The sequence below is a fragment of the Anticarsia gemmatalis genome, chromosome 7 (genome assembly GCF_050436995.1).
Source record: "Anticarsia gemmatalis isolate Benzon Research Colony breed Stoneville strain chromosome 7, ilAntGemm2 primary, whole genome shotgun sequence".
Taxonomy (NCBI): Eukaryota; Metazoa; Arthropoda; class Insecta; order Lepidoptera; family Erebidae; genus Anticarsia; species Anticarsia gemmatalis.
Window position 1 is genome coordinate 1,377,155 of NC_134751.1, and position 22,422 is coordinate 1,399,576.

General features: G+C 33.7%; 1 protein-coding gene across 3 annotated transcripts in view; it reads left to right on the forward strand.

Annotated features, from left to right (window-relative positions):
* The window catches only part of LOC142974245 (protein O-mannosyl-transferase TMTC1-like), a 211,857-nt gene that overhangs the window by 186,035 nt on the left and 3,400 nt on the right, over positions 1-22,422 (forward strand). For all 3 annotated transcript variants that reach the window (XM_076116436.1, XM_076116437.1, XM_076116435.1), the window contains 11 exons: positions 3,476-3,653; positions 4,419-4,492; positions 4,877-5,014; positions 9,840-10,016; positions 11,065-11,254; positions 12,669-12,790; positions 13,804-13,968; positions 19,327-19,440; positions 20,008-20,151; positions 20,554-20,753; positions 21,049-21,214. In XM_076116436.1, the coding sequence (XP_075972551.1) occupies positions 3,476-3,653; positions 4,419-4,492; positions 4,877-5,014; positions 9,840-10,016; positions 11,065-11,254; positions 12,669-12,790; positions 13,804-13,968; positions 19,327-19,440; positions 20,008-20,151; positions 20,554-20,753; positions 21,049-21,214 (1,668 nt within the window). The remainder of the gene's footprint in view (positions 1-3,475; positions 3,654-4,418; positions 4,493-4,876; positions 5,015-9,839; positions 10,017-11,064; positions 11,255-12,668; positions 12,791-13,803; positions 13,969-19,326; positions 19,441-20,007; positions 20,152-20,553; positions 20,754-21,048; positions 21,215-22,422) is intronic.

Here is a 22,422-nt window from a genome sequence, read left to right on the forward strand (position 1 = left end):
ACGAGACCAAATCTGTTTTGTTGATTTATGAATATTTAGTATATTAATTGTAATACAGCATCATTAGCCCAGCATCGTTAAAATAGTATATGGATTTAAGCAACAAACTAGAAATTACTGTAGTTATACAACTCCAGTTAGTGACCGCCAATCTGCTGCATTCTCAGATATGAAGAACGAAAATTTATGTATAACCAATAATAACTAAGTACAGTTTAAACTCCTACAATTAATTTGAAAGTAAAACTCCTCTCTTATCTAGTAACAACATGAAGTCCAGACGCTATACTAATAAAAATTAATCGATTCATTGTTTTACAAACTACACAAGTCTAGTCTAAATCTCGAAGGAGGGTGATTCAGTAGTCTGTAAAGTTCAGGTACTTATGTACAATAAGGGGACGGCTAAGGCAGTATTGTAGTTAAGAGTTTAGAAGGGGTGAGTTTGGCCATGGCTTTTGTTTAGACGAATAATATATCGTTTTAAGATAAAGATATTGATGGTTTTAATGTGAAAATGTGATGCAAATATCTACCTAAATCTTGTGATAGCTTATTTACTAAACAAATGACTTTTTAGACTCGTAGCAACTAACTAAGAGTCGAACATTTGTTGTTTTCGGGAATTCAAATGACTAAATCTGTTGCAATTCGATTTTTTATTACTCTGTATGTAATGTTAAAGCTAAGTTACTAGTTAATTTGGATTTTATTATACTGTTTCTGATTTTTTTAAATCCTCCGTGACTAAGCAGCTGCCATCTAGCTGAGCATCTCCTTGCTTCGGAAGGCACTTTAAAAGTCGTAACCGGTTGTTGTCCGTTACAATAACAGACGTTAAACCATGTCAGAACTTCGACATTAGGTTGACCACTAATCTTATGATAAAATATAAAATTGCAGATAAACAATATTAATAAAAACAGAATTCAAAAGTTAAGTTTCTAATTTTCTCATTTCAGCATTAATCACTAAACTACTATCACCGAAACAATATAAAACTATCAGCCAACTAAGATCGAGAGTCGTTTAGAATTCTATTCAATAATGAAGTGCACAAGCCCTTGAGGGGCTTAGTTTTATGATTAATGAACGTTGTTTGTTTGTTCCGAGCCCCGGCCATTCTCCACTCGTTAATTTAACTTTAAACTTGTACTTAGTTGACGAAAGCTTTCCAACCAATTGTACAGGCGTGAGCAAAAATATGCAAACATTAGTTGAGACGTAAAAACTTTTATCCCAGTCTTCAACTCAATGTTAATTTTCTTGGTAGATTGATTGTGTGTCCATGATATATTTCACTGATATCAATTCTACGATAAAACTTAAACGATCATACTGATAACCATAGATTTTACATTTGAAAATATCAATATAACGTGTAAATAAAAAACGCCTTACACCCATAATTGATCGGCGTAATGTCCGCAATAATTTAACTACATTTACACAGTGAGCAAGCAAGATCTTTTTGAAGATCACATACTAAGTAGTTTTACTCATTGCCTAAAATAAGGTTAAAAACATCTATACAAAACGTTGCTTGTGAGTGTACAAGCTTTGATAAAGGATTTCCAGTAAAAAACGCCGCAGCCATTTTAACTTTAATTTACCTAAAGTTATAAGTTTAATTAAGTTGTTCAAAGTAATTTTTTGATAGGTTTCCCTTGAAGTTATTTTTGTACGGGCTTGTTTACGGATGGTAATTATATTTGAATTTTATTCCGTGGTTGAATTTTTTGGGCGTTTCTTGTTAGTGCCTAATGTCAAGGGTCTAGGTTTGATTCTCGAGTATAGAAGTTTTGTAATATTTATTGTGTATCGATAATTTTTATTGCAATACAGCTACTTAATAATTTGTTATTTACCTTATCTGATAAGAGCACAGAATGAGTCTGTTTATGTTCCAAAAAGACGTGTTTTAGTCCTTTTATATAAAATAACACTCCTTCCCACTTTGCTACATGATATTCAATGCTGAATGCCCAACCATATCTGTATTGTATCACCAATCATAAGATCAACAAAACCTAAACCAATCAAACGCAACTCATCCAATTTTCTCAGAAAAAAATATTTACTTCTAATAATTTCAGACGAAACTGATTCCTTCAAGGATTTAGATCGAAAAGAAAAGCTTCAATTACCCGTTGTTCATGATAGCAATATTATTTTTATTGCTATCAAAGCGATACAATCAGTTTTTACTGGTTCATGTTATCGAGTAATCGTAATGGACCAATTACGTATTGCTACTTTGACGTTTGTTATTGCTATTGCTTTTTATGGATGTGTTTATTGTTTGATGTTATTGTGTGTTTGGTTGTAAGAAGAAATAGCAATAGGATGATAATAAAGAAATATGTTGTAAAAATCAGAAAGCCCAAAGATCTTTCCTAGTTCTGTATGGCTAAAAACTGACTATCTCATTAAAGACAGAGGTACTCTCTATACTTACCTACTCTGATAGTTTCATGTACATATTCTCTATACTGAGAGTACTGTAGAGACTGTAAAGGTACTGATGACCTGTTGTAGATGATAGAGTCACCTCTGTCAATAGTCAGTAAATTTTCTTTGAAGAAATCAAACAGTTTATTAATGTATATTTTTGGATTTGACTGTACATAACGGTAGATATAAACACAATACAGTTAAAATGTCAATAATTAGATGATTTACCCTACTTATCAATGTCATACGATTACATGTACGATATATGCTTGGTCATCTTCTTTAATGAGCCCCTAAACAAAGCCTATCCCAACCAAAGGCGAGACATCTCACATTTTTCTTCTCATAATCAAAATACGGAACGAACATTTCACTTGCGTCCTATTGTTACTTATGCACGTACATAATTCGTCATAAGTACACTACGTGGTTGAACCTTTTCCTTGAATTTACTTGCAGACGTGCGATCCTTATGAAATGGGGGAAAAATACGGCTTTTTTGTTACACTGACACCTGTGTTGTCGATAAATGGGTTATGTTTTAAGGTTAAAGCCCTCTTTGTTTATATTTTTGGGGTAGGGTTTGGGAAAGCTTTGTGTGATGTTGTGGAGTTGCTTTTGAAATTGTGTAGTGAAGAATGTTTTGGTAATAAGTGTAGTAGAGTTTATTGTGAGTCTTTAGGAAGCCACCAATGATCATAAGCTTTTGTTAGTGTTGTTAGTGACTCAATGTTTATAATGTGTAAAAAAACAGTGTTCAAAAGTGAAAATAAAAGGGAAGTAAGGTTAAATATCACAAAACAATATCATTTCCACCTTGAATCAATATCAACTTACTAATTAAAGCAGTTTATTAATGTGCTTCTCTGAGTTTGAAGACAACTTACCATTTCTACCTAACTATAAAAAGGGAGGAAATTCTCAAATCAGCGCGATGTTTTATTCAGAATTTCACAAACCGAATTTCCAAAAAATAGTACAGAGGCCAAAACCCACTAACAATTATCCTCCATTGTTGCAGACTAAACCACGCGCTCGCAGGTCTTCGTCCGTGGTGGTGGCACGCCTGCAACGTCGCGCTACATGCCGCATGTTGCGCGCTTGTTGCACGAGCATGCGTAACAATCGCGCGGTTACAGCGACCGTTCGCGGCGCTCGCTGCGCTGTTGTTCGCTGTACACCCTGTACATACTGAGGCGGTGAGTTTTTATACATGGTGTTGTTTTTTTGTGGTAAACGAAAAGTGGAGTTTTTAGTACTGATTACATAGTTAAGTTGAAGGTTTTCCGCCATAATTTGGTGCAGACGGTTTAAGTTCACTTTGATGCTATCAATCTTTGTAAGGGTTGTGGTTCCACCCGCATAAGAAAATACAAGTATCATACGCACATTTTAGTAAACGGACTTGAAAATTTTCAACTACTTTAACACAGCGCTAATCGCTTAAAATCCTTTTTTTTGTATTATTTTTGTTGTAAGTTAATTCTTAAATCTGACACAAGAACATTTTTTTATACATACAGTTGGCACATACTTTATTTATTTGCAACTGGAACTAACGTTTTACTCTACATATGGGTAGCAACGTAACTGGATTACAATTCTAAGCTCTGAGAACTTTCCTTCAAAAGGCAAACAGACTGTTCCATTCCTGGAAATGTCGCCCAACTCAGCTATCAACAGTCTCACAACGCACAGAAATAGTTAGCAGAACTTATGTTACTAGGCTTAGCACGAGGATCAAAGGATAGAGTAGTAAAAAAACTGTCTTGATCCTTTTGAAAAACATTTAAGTCCTAAGTCTAATTGATTCAAATTTTATTGTCATTAGTTGAATATTTCGATGTGAAAGTGAATTTTCTATGAACACCTGTACTGTATGTACCCTACAATATCTTGTTAGTATGTTTTAGATTTATTTTTGGTTAATTAATGTATTTAGATGTATATTTTGTTTGTGGCAGGTAGCCGGAGTAGTGGGCAGAGCCGACGTGTTAGCTTGTATATTCTTCCTGTCTTCACTACTAGTTTATCATAGGTAAGTTTTATACATAATATTTAAGTCAAGCGACAAACCTACGGAGACGCGAATTATGCGTAAATTCTGCGCCGAACGTTTTATCGTTCAACTCGCTAGCTTTATTATTCAGACACACCGATCAAAATTAAGCCGGGTTCAGCGTAGAGTGGAATCTCTTCTGACCACGCTTTCGACAGGTGTGTCGTTACACTAAGATAAATATTGTAGTTTAAACTTAGTTCTAAAACCTATACATATCTAAACAATAAAAATAGTTATTCTCATTTAGAAAACAATTCACGCAGACAAAAATTCAGTACAACACAAAAATCTCAACAACACTTAATTTTCTCTCCGCTCTTCAGTGTAAAATACCATATAAAACATGACCATTTATTACAGGCCTACGAGTAACAAGAAGTGTGTATGGCTGAGCGTAGTGCTCGGAGCTCTCAGTATGCTGGCCAAGGAGACCGGCATCATGATATTCATACTCAATCTAGTATTCGACTTTTATAGATGCTGGCCGTTTGTTAAAAGGTACGTGATTGATTTTAATCTATTGTTAAATTGAAGACACTTTTTATGCAATTTGGGGTGCTTAAGTTTTAAATTTGACTGCCAAAGTGATATTTATATAGACTTTTGAGATTGAATTTTGATCTTGATTTAGCTTATCTTGTGATTTTTATTGAGTTAAGAGACCAAGTGAGTAAGTACAAATTATAAGAACTAAATTGGAATTGGTGCTGTTGAACTTTTTCTTTAGCTTTATAATCGTAAACCAATTGGTACCTAGTTTGATTGTTTCAACACTGACAAATATTCGGTTCAACAAAAATAGTTAACATAATAAGTTGGAGTTGTTAGAAGGTTATTAAGACTTATCTACGTTCTAAAACTACGGGTTCAAACTCTTCATAAAAACGTCAAAAGAGGAGCTTACTCTACGGAAAATACGTCAAGTGCCAAAACGTCGTAACTGTCGTAACCTAAAAGTCTTCATGAACCGACCTTTTCTCGTATACATATCATCCAAGAATTGTGTATGCAGTCGGGATCAAAATTATGTATGCAAAGGGTATTATCAAAAGTGCTTCTCAGTTTCTATGACTTTTTTTAGAATTGTTTTATTATTTTGAGTTTGTCAACTGGTATATGGCTACAAAATCGATCCCTTTTAACAAATCGTCTATTACATGGGACCAACAATAAAATTATATTGAGACTTCTGTTCCGGTATTCGAAACCACAATGATTAATAAGACAATTATAAACAGAACAAATCTCAGTATAATATTCTCTATCTTTCAAAAAAAGTCTCTCTCACTACACTCACTCTGCTGCAAATATTTCGTCAATATCGAGCACTATTGTGGCTTGTTTCACCTTGTACGACTTATGGTTGTGAGATATTGTCCAGTTTCGTAGAACTGACTCTGTTTGCGCCTGTCTGTTAGCGATCAAACAATATTGGGAAAGTGATAGTGGTGGTTTCGATGGAAAATATTGGGGACGAGACATTGTAGCGTTCGAAAAAGAATGAAGGATTACTTTTAATATTTCATTTCATTGTATTACAGAGAAGGAGTGGATGGTTCTTTCATTTTGTATTACTTTAAGTGTTTTAATAACCGATTAGAGTGAGTAGTGTAATAGTAAGTTGAAGTTACGTTTAACAAATATTGATTTTGGTGGTTTTTTTTTCCACATCGTCATATTTAATGAACGTTTATACTGGAGTATTCGATTTCCAAGTAATGCAAGATATTAAGGTCGTGCCAAACTATACGTTGTTTCGAAGATCTTTTCTTAACTACATAAAAACATAAAGTACAATATTATTATGTTCACTTGTTTTAATAAAACATTATGGACCACCGTCAAATCACAACTTGTAGCAGATAGCAGCCTAATCGTTAGAGCGAAATATTGAATGTTATTTTTACAACCTAATACGAATAATAACCTAAAATATACACAAAGTAATCACCCTATACGTCTTCACACTTAGACTCACAATAGCTCAACAAGTAACTGTCGCTTACGCCCTTTCACCGTCACATCAAACACTTGTAGCGCTATTTGCTTCTCATTTGTAACAAGGCAGAGTTTTTCCTACATTGTACAACGCAAATGTTTGTGTTAACGTTCAAATGTTCTAATGATGTAGTTGAGATCTTTTCTTTTGGAAAAAAATGGATATTGAGATTATTCGTTACTTTTTTGTGAAAGAAAGCTTTGTTCTATGGCCTGAAGTTAATAAAAAAGATGTGTATAATATAAATCTACATCATTTCTCATAACCTCTCAAGCGCCCGGCCACCGTGTCACGGTTGAATGTTCTACCCCCGTCAAGCGCCCCGCCACCGTGGTACGGCAAAACGATCTTACATTTAAAAAACGTAAAAACGAAATGCTAAAACTATGTTTATCCCTTTTAAACATATTTGACATTGAAGCTGATGAAACGAGACGACGATCTAATGCACACACTTGAATAAGTGGTTGATATAGGCCAGAGAGCACCTTAAACAACATCTGACCCAACGACATGTTCCTTTATGACCAATATTGTAAATACTTTTTTTAACTAATTTTAAAGATTTGAGTATATTTTACAGTTGGATTTTAATGTCATTATTCATTAACTACACGATAAGACCTTTCGTCATATTATTTTTTTTGCCTAAAAATATTTATTAGACTTTCTTCAAACACATGGCTAAAGCACACAATATTCAGATTAAACCGACTATTGTACTACCACTATCAAATATTATTTGTGGTTTATTGTTTTAATCTATAGCAAATTTTATGTAGATTTCAAATATATAAGGTATGTCTAGGGTGTTAGTATTAAAATATGACGGAATCGACGCTTAAACGCCAACCGCCAATTCAATTTCGCGCGCCATTTTTGGCCCGGACGCTTAACGGTATATTTGAATTTTGACGTTGGGGCGCTCGAGAGGATAATAAATATGCACATACTTACGAATGTGACAAACGTGTGAAAAAGTAACAAACGTATGTATTTAGTTTTTGATATCAAATTTTCGTGTGGTGAAAGGTTTCGAGTTGTCTGGTTAGCTTAGTTTGTAATAAAATTATGGTCATAAATTACATTTTACAACGTAGTTTTTAATAGGCCCCGCTATCAGACGTCTGAAATAAATCACGTCGTCGATGCATTTTCAACGTATAACATGCAGATTTTATGCGTTTTAGTTGCGTTGGATATGCATCATCAATACGTTTCAGACGAAATTCCCAATCAACGTCATGCCATAATAAATGAAAACCCATGTTAGTTCATTGTTACAAAACAAAATCTATAAAAGTATAAACTTAAAGTCGTATGGCCCTATAAAAACACCTGACTTTAATTTGAAACTTCAATATTTAAAGAGTTCTACGTTCAATTCTGTTCAAGATTGTAAAACATTTATTGTTATTGACTTTAAAATTTTTTATTCGACCGTCAATGTCCACGACGACGCTCATGAAATTTTACAATTGTTATTCTTATGTAGAGGTATACTGCGCTGAAGCTTGTATACATTGTATAATTCTGTTTGATATTTTAAATCATACACACAGTTTTCGTAGAAATTCTTTGCAGCTCCTTGCATGATCAATTATTGTATCAACTACATTGTTATTCATTTAACGATTGTAAAGAGTGGCCGTGAGTTTTTTGCTAGCACATAGGCTCTACCCCCTTTCCGAGCTAGAAGTATATTCAGAAATGGTAACGACTACCACAAGTCTCAACATAAAATTTTGATGTAATATATAAATGATTTGATTTTGATTGTGTTTTGTTTAAACAAAGTAAAAACTATTTTATAAAATTGTTGTATACACAAATATTTTGCAATGTTATCGCTTCATGCAAACATTGAGTTTTATCAAAATTATGAGCTTTAGAATGTAATTTATTTCCATAAATATTTATGTTGAATGAACATTAAAATCATTTAAGTTTGAAATAATAAACAAATAAATTTTAACGATAGTAAAATATATATAATAGTTGCTCTTCTCTCAATTGAATTTATTTATCATCAAGTAACGCTAAATATTATTTATTTGCAATAACATCGTGAAGTACCGTAGAGAAAATTATTTATTTTCTTAATACTGAACTTATTTGATTGAAATAAGTCTCAGCCCACCGTTTCATGACAATCCAAAGCGAATGATTTCAGGGCTTATAACTTACAGACTGTCACTACATGACTGAAACAATATTATTTTACATAATGAATGTCCTCCTAGCCGATATACGGCTACGGCGGTCAGTTTCATTGAAACCGGCCATCTGTGCAGGACTTTGTTTATAGTGTCCAAGTGTGTGCACAATACACAGGTACACTCTCTATTCCATCACTGTCATAGTTTGGTGGGACGGATAACCGACACGACCAGTGAGAGGTCAGGCGCAGGACCGACGGCTTTACGTGCTCTCCGAGGCACGGAGGTCTTCGACCTCAACTTCCTAACTCCGGGCAATCTCTAAGAAATTCTTAACAGAAAATCTCAGAAAAGACTTTTTGGCCCGACCCAGGATTCGAACCCGAGACCTCTCGCACCGCAGTCGCATATACTACCGACCGCGCCACAGAGGCAGTTACATAGATAATAATATATTGTAGTAGTAAATCTCCTCAAAGTGTAATCGAAAACCGTAACATAAACACAATAAAACGGATTTATAAAATTCATATCCCATCAAATAATTGTACAAAAGAAACGTATATTTAGGTCCGATACCCACAGGGATAACATGAAATAAAATTACAAAGGTCGATGGGTTTCACGCATGTGGTGCCCTCTGTTGATCAAACTTCAATACTCAATGATCGTTCGCTCGGAAGTTTAAATGGCAAATTTATTTTGAGGTTGGCAATACGTTTGTTTAATTAACCGATATTGGTTGATCATAAGATTTGAGTTCGAACGTTTTGAAGTATTTTTGGTGCTATTATTTTATTTATATTTTTGGGTTGAGTAATGTTGGGTTTAATTTTGATAATATTATGTCACCGTTGGTGTAGGCAGCAAATAATAACGCGATTTGCGATCTCTACATGCGTCATATTTAGATAGTTTTTTATCTTAAAACAAGTAAAACTCATTAGTTCTTTGAATGTAATAATTTACTTACTACTATAATAATTGACTTAAGCACCCCAAATGAATACAGTCTAGGAGAAATGTTTGTATTACCTGCAAAATTAAAAACAAATTTCAAAAATTACACAAAAAATATGTTACACCTGCAAACAATTTGAAAATAATGTTTGAAATTGGTATTGAATTGTTCCCACACCTTTCAGTAACAAGAATTCTCTTCCAGGTCAATATGTTCGTTGAAGATCGAGAAGAAATGCACCGGCCTGTCAATAAGAACGATCAAGGTAGTCGTGTCTTTAGCTCTGCTGGTCTGTCTGAGGCTGGCTCTGCTGCAAGGCACGTGGCCTTCGTTCTCTCCTCAAGATAATCCAGCTGCTTTTCATCCTAGTTTCTTTGTAAGGTAAGAAGGAACAACAAACTAATTGATACGTTTTAAATGAGTATAATCTTCGCTTTGAGTAAATTTTTATTCGTCAGGTAATTTTATTCGAGAATGCTATTTTTGAGATATAATCTACTTAATCTACTTAAATATAAAATGCTTAACATTTTTCTATTGAGAATTATGTTTTTTTATAGATAATGTTTCTTATAAATGTCTTGAAGAAAGCATAACTCTTATAACTCCTTGGTGGATTTAGGTACTTAAATCCATTGAACTACGACTGTGCAAGTAGTTACCTAATATTCGCTTGCTACACAATCCAAGATAAAAAATCTTTTTTTAATCAATACACTTTAAGTAATAAATAGCTTGTAATGATGACAAAGGCATCTCTTTATATAACAGAACCAATTTAACACTAATTAATTTCCTACCAATAAGAAGGTATAATTAATATTGGAGCACCATTTTAACGAAATGAGAGATGAAAGGAATATCAGAAAAGTGCTCACTCATGTTCATGATTTCAGCTAATTTACGTTTTCATGAGATTCCGCGTATGTAATATCAAAGCTCAATTATAAATAAGTTCTGAATAAATTTGCGATAATTATTGATAAATGTTATTGAATAATATTTATGTTTATATGGCGATTGTATTTAATTACATAGAGTTATATAGTAATAGTTATTGATATCAACTTGATATTTCAATTTATACTTAAAAGTGTTTGATTCAGATAAAAATGTGCAGATAACTTCATATACTATACAATTTTTAGATAGACGTGCTCTCGAGCTCTTACGCAATAAACGATCAGTCCTGCATGGTGTGGTGTAGCTAGATATGACTTAACCACTAACAGCTAAACATCTAACACTTGACAAAATATGACAAACAATCTGCAATACTATTCTCTGAGGATACACTTAGCAAATCACTGGTTTCTTTAAACCACTGGTCGATTTCTAGTTCATTTACTGACATTTAAAAAAACAGCATCACCATTTCCAAAAATCCCTTCCTTCATGGTACAGGTTTTAACTTATATTTTTCCACCAGGTTAATGACATTCTGCTACCTGGCCGCGTTCAACTGGTGGTTACTCCTGTGCCCGTGGACCCTGAGCCACGACTGGCAGATGGGTTCAGTGCCTCTCATCACCAGCGGCTGGGATCCTAGGAACCTGCTCACTTGTGCCGCCTTCGGAGCTTTGCTGGTACTGTGCTATCGGTTTATTGCTGATATGGAGGTGAGTGTCACCCTAATATTATTAAGTTAAAGTAATTTTCGTTGTATGCTCTATTCTCAGGGATTACTGGCTGGTTTTGGAAAAATATTATCATTGATAGGCGTTGACATTGTTTCCCAATCATTTCGTGCAATTATGAATTGTGAAATGTTTTTGTTTAATTAATCGTTTCGCATATTTTAGTCTTTAAAATCTGTTAATTTGGTTGCATATTTGTTACCTAAGCGACTAAACCAAGGAACTGACAAATAAAACTTAGCACGAAGACATTTCAAGATCTGGAATCAATCAAATACTTATACTTGCTGCACTTTTTTTATAAATCAGAACTTAAGCAGCTTAAGTAGTGGTGATAAAGGCAAACATTGTCACTAACTAGAATTATAGCATCGAGATATAGAATAGAATAGATATTATAGAATTTTGTAACTAATAAACCTGTTTGGCGGCTGATTCCAAACTACACTCCCAAAAACTAATCAAGACACAACTAAAGTTAGTATTCAATTCTCAATTCACGAGTCTTGAGTACCGCAGAATTTCCATTGTATTAATTGCACCGTCAGAATATCTTGAAACCAATTACGTGAACAACATTTTGGATTTCAATTGTGCAGTGACAGGTTGTTTAGCTATCGACTCTGAATCTATTGAGGTTTACGAGTGCGATCTTGGTTTGATTGATACTTAGTTGATTTGTGTTACATTGGTTAATGAGTGAGTTAACGGCTTAGATCAGTTTTAATATATTGCTGATTCTTTTGGAAAATAACCAATCCCCGCGCTATTATTATCTTAAAACTACGAAAAAACTGCTTTACGCACTTCTCATTCAGCAAAAACTGTCAGGTTATTTAATTAACATATTTTTTTATCAAATTTATTGGCAAGGCCTTTAGCCAACAAAAGTCTATGTCGGCCTCATAGGGAAAATCTAATTGTGTTCAGCAAAATCCTAAAAAAAAACTAATTTCCTAACAAAAGGCGATTAAAATTCGTGAAAATAGAGATAAAAAAATGTAACATAGCGTATCTACGGAAAAAACATAACTAAAGAACTTAAAAATTTTAATCGCCTTTTCACAAAACGGGTCATTTAAAATAACATTTATCATTCCATTATGGCAAGAAAAATTAACATCTTGCTAACACTTATACAAAATTCTTCAGGCATTTACGCGTTCAAGAATAACGAACATAATTCAACATTAAATTTACCGTTTTACTAATGAACGATAAGTAAGCTTGGATTAGTTATATAGTGTTTTGTCACTTTCAATCAATTTTGAAACTGTGTATGAGTCAATAGGACAACAATCTTTACACTGCATAGTTTAACATAAGAGCTTACACAACTTTTTTAGTGAGACAGTTGAAATATAAGTAGGGATATAATATTTTTTATTGTCTACAGGTACAAAAACACACACCAGCAGTAATAGGCCTACTCCTAATGGTGCTCCCGTTCGTCCCAGCGAGCAATCTATTAGTGACAGTCGGATTTGTGATCGCCGAGCGAGTGCTGTACATACCTAGGTAATTATTACTGCCAACTAATTGCCCAATCTGGTTATTGATTGTCGGATATAATTATATGCCAGTGGTGTAAGATATTATTATGTCGTGACTCGATTAGTTTATTGAGTTTAACTGCTTGTGGCAATAGTGATTGACTATAGAGGTAGTCTATCAACTTAGTACAGTAACCCGATTCTCTACCTCGAGTATCGACGACCAGCTAGTTATCGAAAAAAATATTTATGAAAACTTGATCAGCGCCTCTAGCGAGCGTCGTAAAAACTATTTTGGCAGTACATTGTAAATGTCAAAATCTCGATACTCGATGGTTCAAATTGTCGAGAATCGCGCTAGGCACGGTCGATTCCAATAATTTTTCCATCCAAATTGTATGGTCGTGGATCCAGTGTCACAATAGTATAACGTGCCATATTAGTAACTAACAGTAAAAGTAAAAGACTCTTCCTTTCCTTCTGCTATATAGCAAACTTTATCATTCCTCTTTTTCCGCAGTATCTAAGGGTAATTTTTTTTGTAATGAGGATGCCCTCGAAGATTATTAGTTTGAGTCTTACACACAGCAATAAACAATGAGTTATTTCTGGACTGTTTGTAATTTGTGACAGTTGTTTGTATGTTTTATAGTCCCATACATAATTTGATTTTTGTGTGGGAGTTTTCATTACTAGGTAATAAAAAAAAAACTTAAATAAAAAAAGCAAGTCATCGTGACAAAACGTAACATAAATCGTAAAAAAACATCAGCGTGTTCCCTAACATTTTTGAATAATGTTGTGTGGGAGGCGGACTTTATACGACAAGTTATTATAACTATTAGACGTAAGTTTTATTGTACTAACCCACGGTATCTGAAGTACATTTAGCGGTAGTTTATCTATTCAAACTGTCATGTTTATATGAGCTTAAAAAAACGCTATTGAATAGATAAACTATCGCTAAATGTACCTCAGAAACCGGGGGTTAGTTAAGTTTTTCGTTTGCAATGAATTAAACCATGTCTTCTTCTACAGTGTGGGTAGTGTGATAATCACGGCATACGGCGTTCAATTGATGTGGTGCTCAAAACCTGGTACCAAAGTGTTCCTGGCTGTTGGTCTAGCAGTACTGGCCGCTAGTGGAGTAGCAAGAACGCATAGGAGAAACGCTGATTGGAGAGATCGAGCTACTCTTTTGAGGTGAGCAACACAATTATTACACTTTCTTTCTAAGCATTTTTTTATACTGTTGTAGACAGAGAAAGACTCGGAATGGTCTAGCTTTTGCGTTGAATGTTTATCGTTTAAAATTATACGGGTATCAACGCGAACGTGCATATTAATATAACCTAGATTGCTTGAAGTTTCGGTGCAGGTTACACTAACTGCTGTCTAAATACATCTTCGTACCCTAAGAAAAAATCCTAGCAAATCAGAAAAATAGCACGAATCCTTAACTTGTAAAACAATGCTCTTCTAAGTTAGTGACGACGACATATAATTTGCACTATGTTATATACTATAGATAATAAGATCTCTAGAGCTTAACAGTAAATCAATTACATGATACTGACATATGTAATTTACGTATATATTTAGTCTGAATATACAATGATTCTAAAACACAAACCTACAAACAAACGACTGAATTTCATGTCGACCTTCGCCATATAAACCGTTTATGATATTCAGAACGTCACAGAACTTTACGAATTATCACAAGAATTTTAATACAACTTTAAAGGTGCCTTTAGACCGCACTATACTTTAGAGGCTGTTCATTTTCCATAATAATAGTTGGAACAATAGTAAACTTAGACTAAACTTTATTAATAAAACTAAAAAAAATAGCACACCGAATCCCAATTAAACACAATTATGCGTATTCATAATAATAACTATTTTGATATGATGCAATTTGTTGCTTAAAATGAGACCCTATTTTTTAATGTCGATGTTTACCTAGAGTTAAACTTATTTTAGCCGACAAAAACATTGACATGACTTAAGGAAGCAACCGGCAGAAAAGTTTTTAAAGCATTTTCAAATGCAGACATCCCGATTAATAACAATTACTTGTCCTATCCATACATATATGTATGTATAAACAACAGGTTTGTTAGTAAAGTCCTTAGCAATTCATAACTAACATTTACTACGTCGAAACGAATAAACTTTCCTTCGCTCTCAAACATTAATACAATATTGTTATAAAAGCTATACAGTAGTGTAATCTAAAGTCGCTTTAACTAAGAAATTGCCTACTGTCATGGCGTCTGACAAAACATAATACAAGTATAACAAGTTCCGACGGTTTCCTTAGTTTAGAACTTGCCAACTATTTAATTGCCGGGAAATTGTTACTTTATGACTGACTTTAGAAGTTGTAATAATAATTTAATTGTTTTAGAACTGATGGTTTGTTAATTCGTAATGATTTTTAGGGTTACGTACCTAAATGGTAAAAACGGTACCCTTTACTAAGCCGTGGTTTGTCTGTCCGTCACCAGACTGTATCTGATAAACCGTAATAGCTAGACAGCTGAAGTTTCCACAAATGAAGTATTTTTGTTGCCACTATAACAAAAACTACCAAAAATAAAAAAAATATGTTTAGGGGGTCCCTATACAATATGCGTTTTTTTTGGTATGGAACCCTTCGCGCGCGAGACCGACTCACACTTGGCCAGTTTTTTAAATGACCCTTGCATGAAGGCTATGTGCTTGTTAGAAATGGAGACTGTTGTTAGTTTAGAAGTTAATAATTATATTGTTAAAATAACGACTCCAAATTTTGTTTCATAAAATTTATTATGAAAATAGTTTTTTTCCTGCAGTTTTACGTGGGTGGTTTTTTTGCCAAAGAAAATAAAAATACCCTATATTTATTTCTACTATATTTCGTAATTTGCTAAAGTTACTACAACAACCTAAACCTATACAAGGCGTAATGCTTTTAATATGTTTAGTCCTTGCCTCGAAAGTGCATCCAGACAGGTTTTTTATGTTGGTCAAAGATCTCCCACATACTTAGCTATAAAACCCCCTAGATAGTATTTTTTTATTTAATTTTTTAGCAATATTTGACTATTATACCAGAAATTATAGAACATTTTGTCCTAAGTCACAAACGCGGACGAAGTCGCGGGCAAAAGCTGTCAATATTTATCTACAGCTACAGCTAATCAATAGCGATATCAAATTAAATGAAATTATACACTTGACTGCAAACATTTCCTCGTTGGCTCAACGCTTCACCGAAGTAATTACTTTATGGGCTTTCCACGAACATTTTACTATCAATACCGGTTTATTGGTTCATTTGATCGGTGTTATTAATGTAAAGGCAAGACCTTCGGTGTCTATGAAATACTGATGAGAAATGGAGATGTATTTCTGAGAATAGTTTATTTGTGGTGTTCTATTTATATCTTTAGGGGCAAACTGGAACTGTTGAAGTAATATCTTAAATTATGTTTTTTTTATTACGGCTGCGGTGAGGTGGTTGTTAGTGTGTCTAACTGTTGATCATGAGTTCTCAGGTTCGATTACCGAGTCTGGCGGGCTATCAGTCTTTGTTTTTTAATTTATCTTAAAAATATTTCTCAATAGTAGCCTGGAGTTTAGTGACGTGCCTCATAAATAGCAATAGACTCGCCTCCTATAACATGGGATAAACATCGTTAATGGTTAAACGATGTTTGATACGATGGGTGTATTTCATTCACTTCTGCCTACACTTTCGGGTATAACAGGCGCAATATTATGTTTGTATGATGATATGATCGTACGAATGCTACATATTTTCATCTTTTTAAAAGTAGGTACCTAGTGAGTTGATAAGTTTAAAAAGTAGCGTCCAGTTGAATTACCAAGGATACTAAGTAAACGATCACATTCTTAAATTTTTCTAACATTAATTAACCCAAAAACCAATGTATACATACTTGCAAAGCAAATGAAAGTGATCAGCTAACAGTATCATTTACATGAACAAAAGCGCCTTCACATACAAGTTGGTATAAGTGAGCACCTCTTTACTCTATACGAACGAAGGTCTATGTAGGGCTGGCGGTAATGTGGATGATATTCACATATTGGCATAAACGCCTTGCGTTTGTGTAGAAAGTAATCGAAATATTTGTCATCGGTAACTTTCGTATTTTTGTACATTGTTAACAATAATTTGAGCAATAATAAAACTATTTTAATAAGTATTATTGTGAAATTGAATTTAAACGAGAGAAATAATTACGGTCAATCTAGTATCTCTCAATAGTGTTAACCTCTTCAGTTAGGCTCAAAAATGTATGGTTGATGTAAGAATATATTGCTTTAGATTAATCAAATATAACTGCTAATATTAAACGCAACATTGTACGAATGTAAACTACGTCAAATAGAAAACTAGAAGTTGGTCAGTCAGCCTGCGACCACGGCGAGTGCAACCTGCGCCAAAACGTTAGGCATTTGAAGGTAAAATGCGTGTTCGCGGTTATTCCCGTTTCCTATTATATATTAAACATGCAACGTTTAAAAGTAATGAGAAAACTAGAAGCCTACATTGCATACAATTTTCTGTTTATTCCAATAGCAGCCCTAACAGTTCACCTCGCTTTCGACTCCGCCTCAATACAAATGCGTCTGATATCATACCGCGCCTGGTCTTTCAAGACGGTAACTTCATAAAATACTCCCTAATGAAATATCGGTTATATTAAATTCTGCTTTTACGATGCCATTCAATTTTCTATGGGAGGTTTTAGAACTTGTTTACGACATTTGAATGTGTTTGAGCAATTTGTAAGAGTTTTATTTAATTGAAAGACGGCTTCTAGAATTATTGGCTGTTTTATCGTGAGTTATAATTATTGTGTTTTTGGTACTTTCGTACTTTTGATATTGGTTATACAGCAAAATGTTACAAGCAATTTTAGGCAATTATATTAATTTTTATTATTCGTGACGAACTATATTGTAGGTTCGATTTATTTTGAAGGCTTTAACACATAACCACCTATACTTAAAGAAAATAGAATCAGAACCTAAATGAAGAACTGATTTTTTTTTTAAGAAACTAGCGGACGCCAAGCTGTCGCGCTTACTTATCGAGAAATGTTAAGTGAAGTCGACATGACATTACAGATAGTAAAAAAAATTTGCTTAATCCAGTTAACATAATTACATATATTTTTACTCATCTACCCTTTGTTCTACCATTTCCTCATGTTTCAAATTCCCACGTTAAAGCTCAACATAGTTAAAGCCTGTTCTAAATAGTTGTACAACTTTGTCCAAGAGGGTGCGCAATACCGTAACCCTAGCACTGGCCATACACAACGAAAGTTTCACTTTACTTGCACCATACATTCTCGGGCTAGATAAACTTGTCTAAAGACTTGCAAAAGCCTGTTTTAGATGGCTTTTCTTTAAATAAAAAATCAAAAGTTAATCTGGTTATATTTGCGTGAAAAATCATTATAATAGTAACAATTTTGCAAATACATAATATGTCGAATTAAAATTTACTTCAAAAAAAGTTTGTTATAATATTTTCTTAACCGATCTGATCTGAATTGCGGATAGTTAAATTGAAACCAAAGAAGACATGAAATAAAGATATTTTGAAACACGCAAGTCATTTAAACGAGTATGTTTTTAGTTCAATAAGTACAATTCTCACTAATTCAGCTACACGCAAAATCAGTTGCTCTACGTTAATTTATATAATAATATGTATCCACGTAAATTTTACTGTAGACGAAACAAAGAAAATAAGACTTCTCAAATGTATCTTGTAAAAATTGAATCCACGTACTCAAACTGCACAAAGAGCAAACAACTATTTGTAGATGCTATAAATTGTGTTCCAAATGGGAATCAAACCCGTTGCACGTCTTGCATAAGTAATTCGCGAGCCGTGTTTCCAATGCACATAACGTGCAGACTTAGGGATATAAAACTACCTTACAACCGGCTTGTGCATTTAACGATAGATTAAATATTGAAAACATGTAGAACATGTAAAGTTTTATTGCTACGTTTTTTGTAAGAATACTTTTCCGTTTCACAGCCTTACAAGCTAACTGATAAATGACTAATGCCAGAATATAAAAAATAACACAAATTAATAGTAATTAAATTTATCCCCGTTTAATGATAATTCCATTACATACACTACAGTACATAGCAAGAGACAAAATTTCCTTTTCCGTAAGAGTCAAAATGTATGTGATGCTTTGTATGTTGTGTAGTGTGGTGCTTTATAAAAAATAGTAGGAAGCCGTAAATACGAAACAGGATATTTTTCCTCAGTGACAAATGAACAACCAATTTCGAACCGAAACCAGGCTCTTACAAAACAAACGCAATTTGAACACAAATCGTTTCCCGCAATACTAATAACTTGCAAAAACACCTCGAATTTCCTTAAAATATTAAACAAAAATGTATAAAAGCTGACATAAAACCGTAACCACGATTTACAAGTTGCAATACTCCTTACCGAGCGCCGCATTTCGGCGTAAATTACCTCTAAATGTGTTTTGTTTGTTACAGAGCGGATTTAGTGACTCTGCCGCAAAACGCTAAACTGCATTACAATTTAGCAAACTTTCTACGCGAGACGGAACAACAAGACAATGCCGTCAAACATTACAAAGAAGCCTTAAGGTAACAAAGCCGTTTTGCCGTTTCGCAGTTTTGACTTTACACCAAACTATCCCAGTAAACTTTATTAAGCTATTCGTCATGTGCGAGAGATATTTTACAGCGTGTTAATCCCCGGCTAACTTCGTTTACTGCCACTTTTAGAGGTTTTTAAATTCGTTACAAATTGTGTAGTGTCAAAAATTGCGAGCACTTTTCGTGGAGTGCTTTATTTTAGTGGATCGTTTAATTTTTTATTACTTTCAACTAAAATGTGCTTGTGCTTTTTAAGAAATAAAACTGTATTTTCATAACTGGAGCTTTTTTTTCTGAAGTGATACATGGTAACTTTTTACGCACATTTTTCGTATGACCCAGAAAGCATTTTGTATCTTTTGTACATGTAAAAGGTTAATATAAAATAAATGTAAGATTGTAAATAGTATTATTATTAAGTACACAGATAAAAAGAGTGAGAAATACTTAGGTATCCTATATGATATAGAACCTTATTAAAATTATTTTATTATTTTTACAAATCCTCAATATTGACGGAATTTTCTTCCACTTAAACCTATATTTTGGTTGTAGGTTATGGCCAAGCTACGCAAGTGCTCACAACAACATCGGTACTCTCGTCTCCGGGATGGATAACGCTGAGCACCATTTCTTGCAAGCCATTAAGTTTAATAAATACCACGTGAACGCACACTATAACCTTGGGAAGCTTTACAAGTAAGTATTATATATAGTATATAATATATAGATAAAATGACTTGAAAAGTTACAGGAGAATATGATTTTGAATTAGTATAAAAGAAAAACGTTATCGTGAAAATTACTAGTTAATCCACTCGGTTCCGGTCGCGAATTCAGTTTAGTCCCGTACTTTTAAAAAACAGCAATAATGTTTGACTCCATATCATCGTGGTTTCATCAAAATTGGATTATACATAATTTATGCCGTGAAGTCATAAGAGAAACACTTTTGCAATATATCTAACCATTGATATTGACCTTAAGTTAGTAATATTAATAATAGTTATTAGCAGTTATTAATGATCCTAAAATCAAAAAAGTTAAATTATAAAAAGCGGAAAATATCATAGTAGCATTTAAAGAGTTAAATGTTTTTAGGAAAAGTGGTCGAACACACCAAGCGATAACAATGTTAGAGAAATGCATATGGCTTCAACCGAGGTTCGTGCAAGCTCACGTGGAACTGCTGACCATGAAGCCAGAGAATGAGAAGCAGAGGATACTGACGAGGCTGGTGGACTTAGAACCGAATAACTGGGAACATTACGTGCTGTATGGAGACTGGTTGAGAAGTAGAGGTAAGTATAATATTTAAAGAAATTACTTTTTAGTACTTACAGGAATTGTGTTCAGCCCTTTATAGACTTATAATGGCTAAAAATATTTTTTGGCATTTTGCTCCACGCATCAGTTTTTCAAAAATAACTATTTTTGGGCCTGAAAACAAGAAGCTTCAGACTTAGTTAAAATTTCTTTGGTCACGCCAAGAAAATGTGGTTTACAATTTTTTCCCTACATTATTGTTAAAGAAAATGATTCTTTCACATTGTCAGGCATCGCATTTTGTACATATAGAATTTTCTTTTACTTTAGGTTTACCGGCACCAGCGGCTAAATACTACCTAGAAGCGACACGACTGAGCTTCAGGTACCGCGGCATGGACAAAACAGTGAGAGCAGACCTCATCACGTTCAGATACACCGCGCTCATGTACCGGTCCTTAGGACAGAAGTCCAGGACGTTACAGCTGTTGACCAGGTTAGTTGGTACATAGAAAATTTGGATGTTATGAATTTTCTCGAAATTACTATGTTTCTATTCGTACTATATGTGTCTGAGCTGAAGATACATTATACTTTTTCGTCATTAATTTCTGATATTATAATTTTATCTATTCACATTAATTTGTCATGACACTAATGATCCGAACATAAATTGTAGTACTTATGATAAAAGACGCCTGCATTGATTACAATCAAACTTGAGCCAAGTCATTCCCTTCTAGAATTAAGATTTTGTCGTTCAAATAAATTCAGTCACGCTGTGTCTTAACCCACACAAAAACAAATAAACTCACTTGATACAATACCCGCAAATATCAGCTAACATCATTTGTTTATTTGTGGGACTAGATTAAATAATACGAATCTATGTCTCCCTCATCGATTTTGCACACAGTACCTACGGTTGCATTTGTAATTTCCATTACACTTTTATATTAATTTTTGCGACCACACAACACAAAACCTTCCTAATGGGTCCACCGACGACAATGTATCAAAATATCGTGCAGCGAATTCGTGTTTCGCCACTGTAAATGAATTATACGTAAGCAAAATCGCGAGTAAAATGTACTACTTCATAAATAACGTTGTAATGTTTTCATTTTGTAGTTTAACTTTTTACATTTCCTCACTGCGAGGACTTTTTAGCGCTAGGAAAATATTATTGCTGGTGCATTGTAGGTACTAAGTTTGAATACTCGTAACTTTGAATATGTATGCTGATTTTTGATGAAGAATATTTTGTACAGTCGCATATTTATAGTAATATTAAGTTTTTTTTGAAAGAATTGTTTGGTGGACACTGATATTTATGTATTTTTTAGCTTACATGTGCATAAATATGATGTTATGAGTCAAGATAGTTTTTCATGAAAAGTGTAAAAAAAAACTATTGATCAGTACCGCGATTCTTTACCACTATCGACTTCCGACAACCGGCTAGCTATCGTAAAAAGTTGTATGAAATTCGGTTCAGCGCCTCCAGCAGGCGTCGTAGAATCTATTTTTGCAGTAAATTTTAAATGTAAAACTGTCAATACTCAAAAGTACCGACTGTACAGAATAGTGATACTGGACTAGCTGAAAGCAAATCCTGCTTAGAATATTTGTTTGTTTCCTTTATTTTTCTGATAATTATTAACTACAGTTATAAACGCTGAATGCTAAAGCTATATTGTTTGT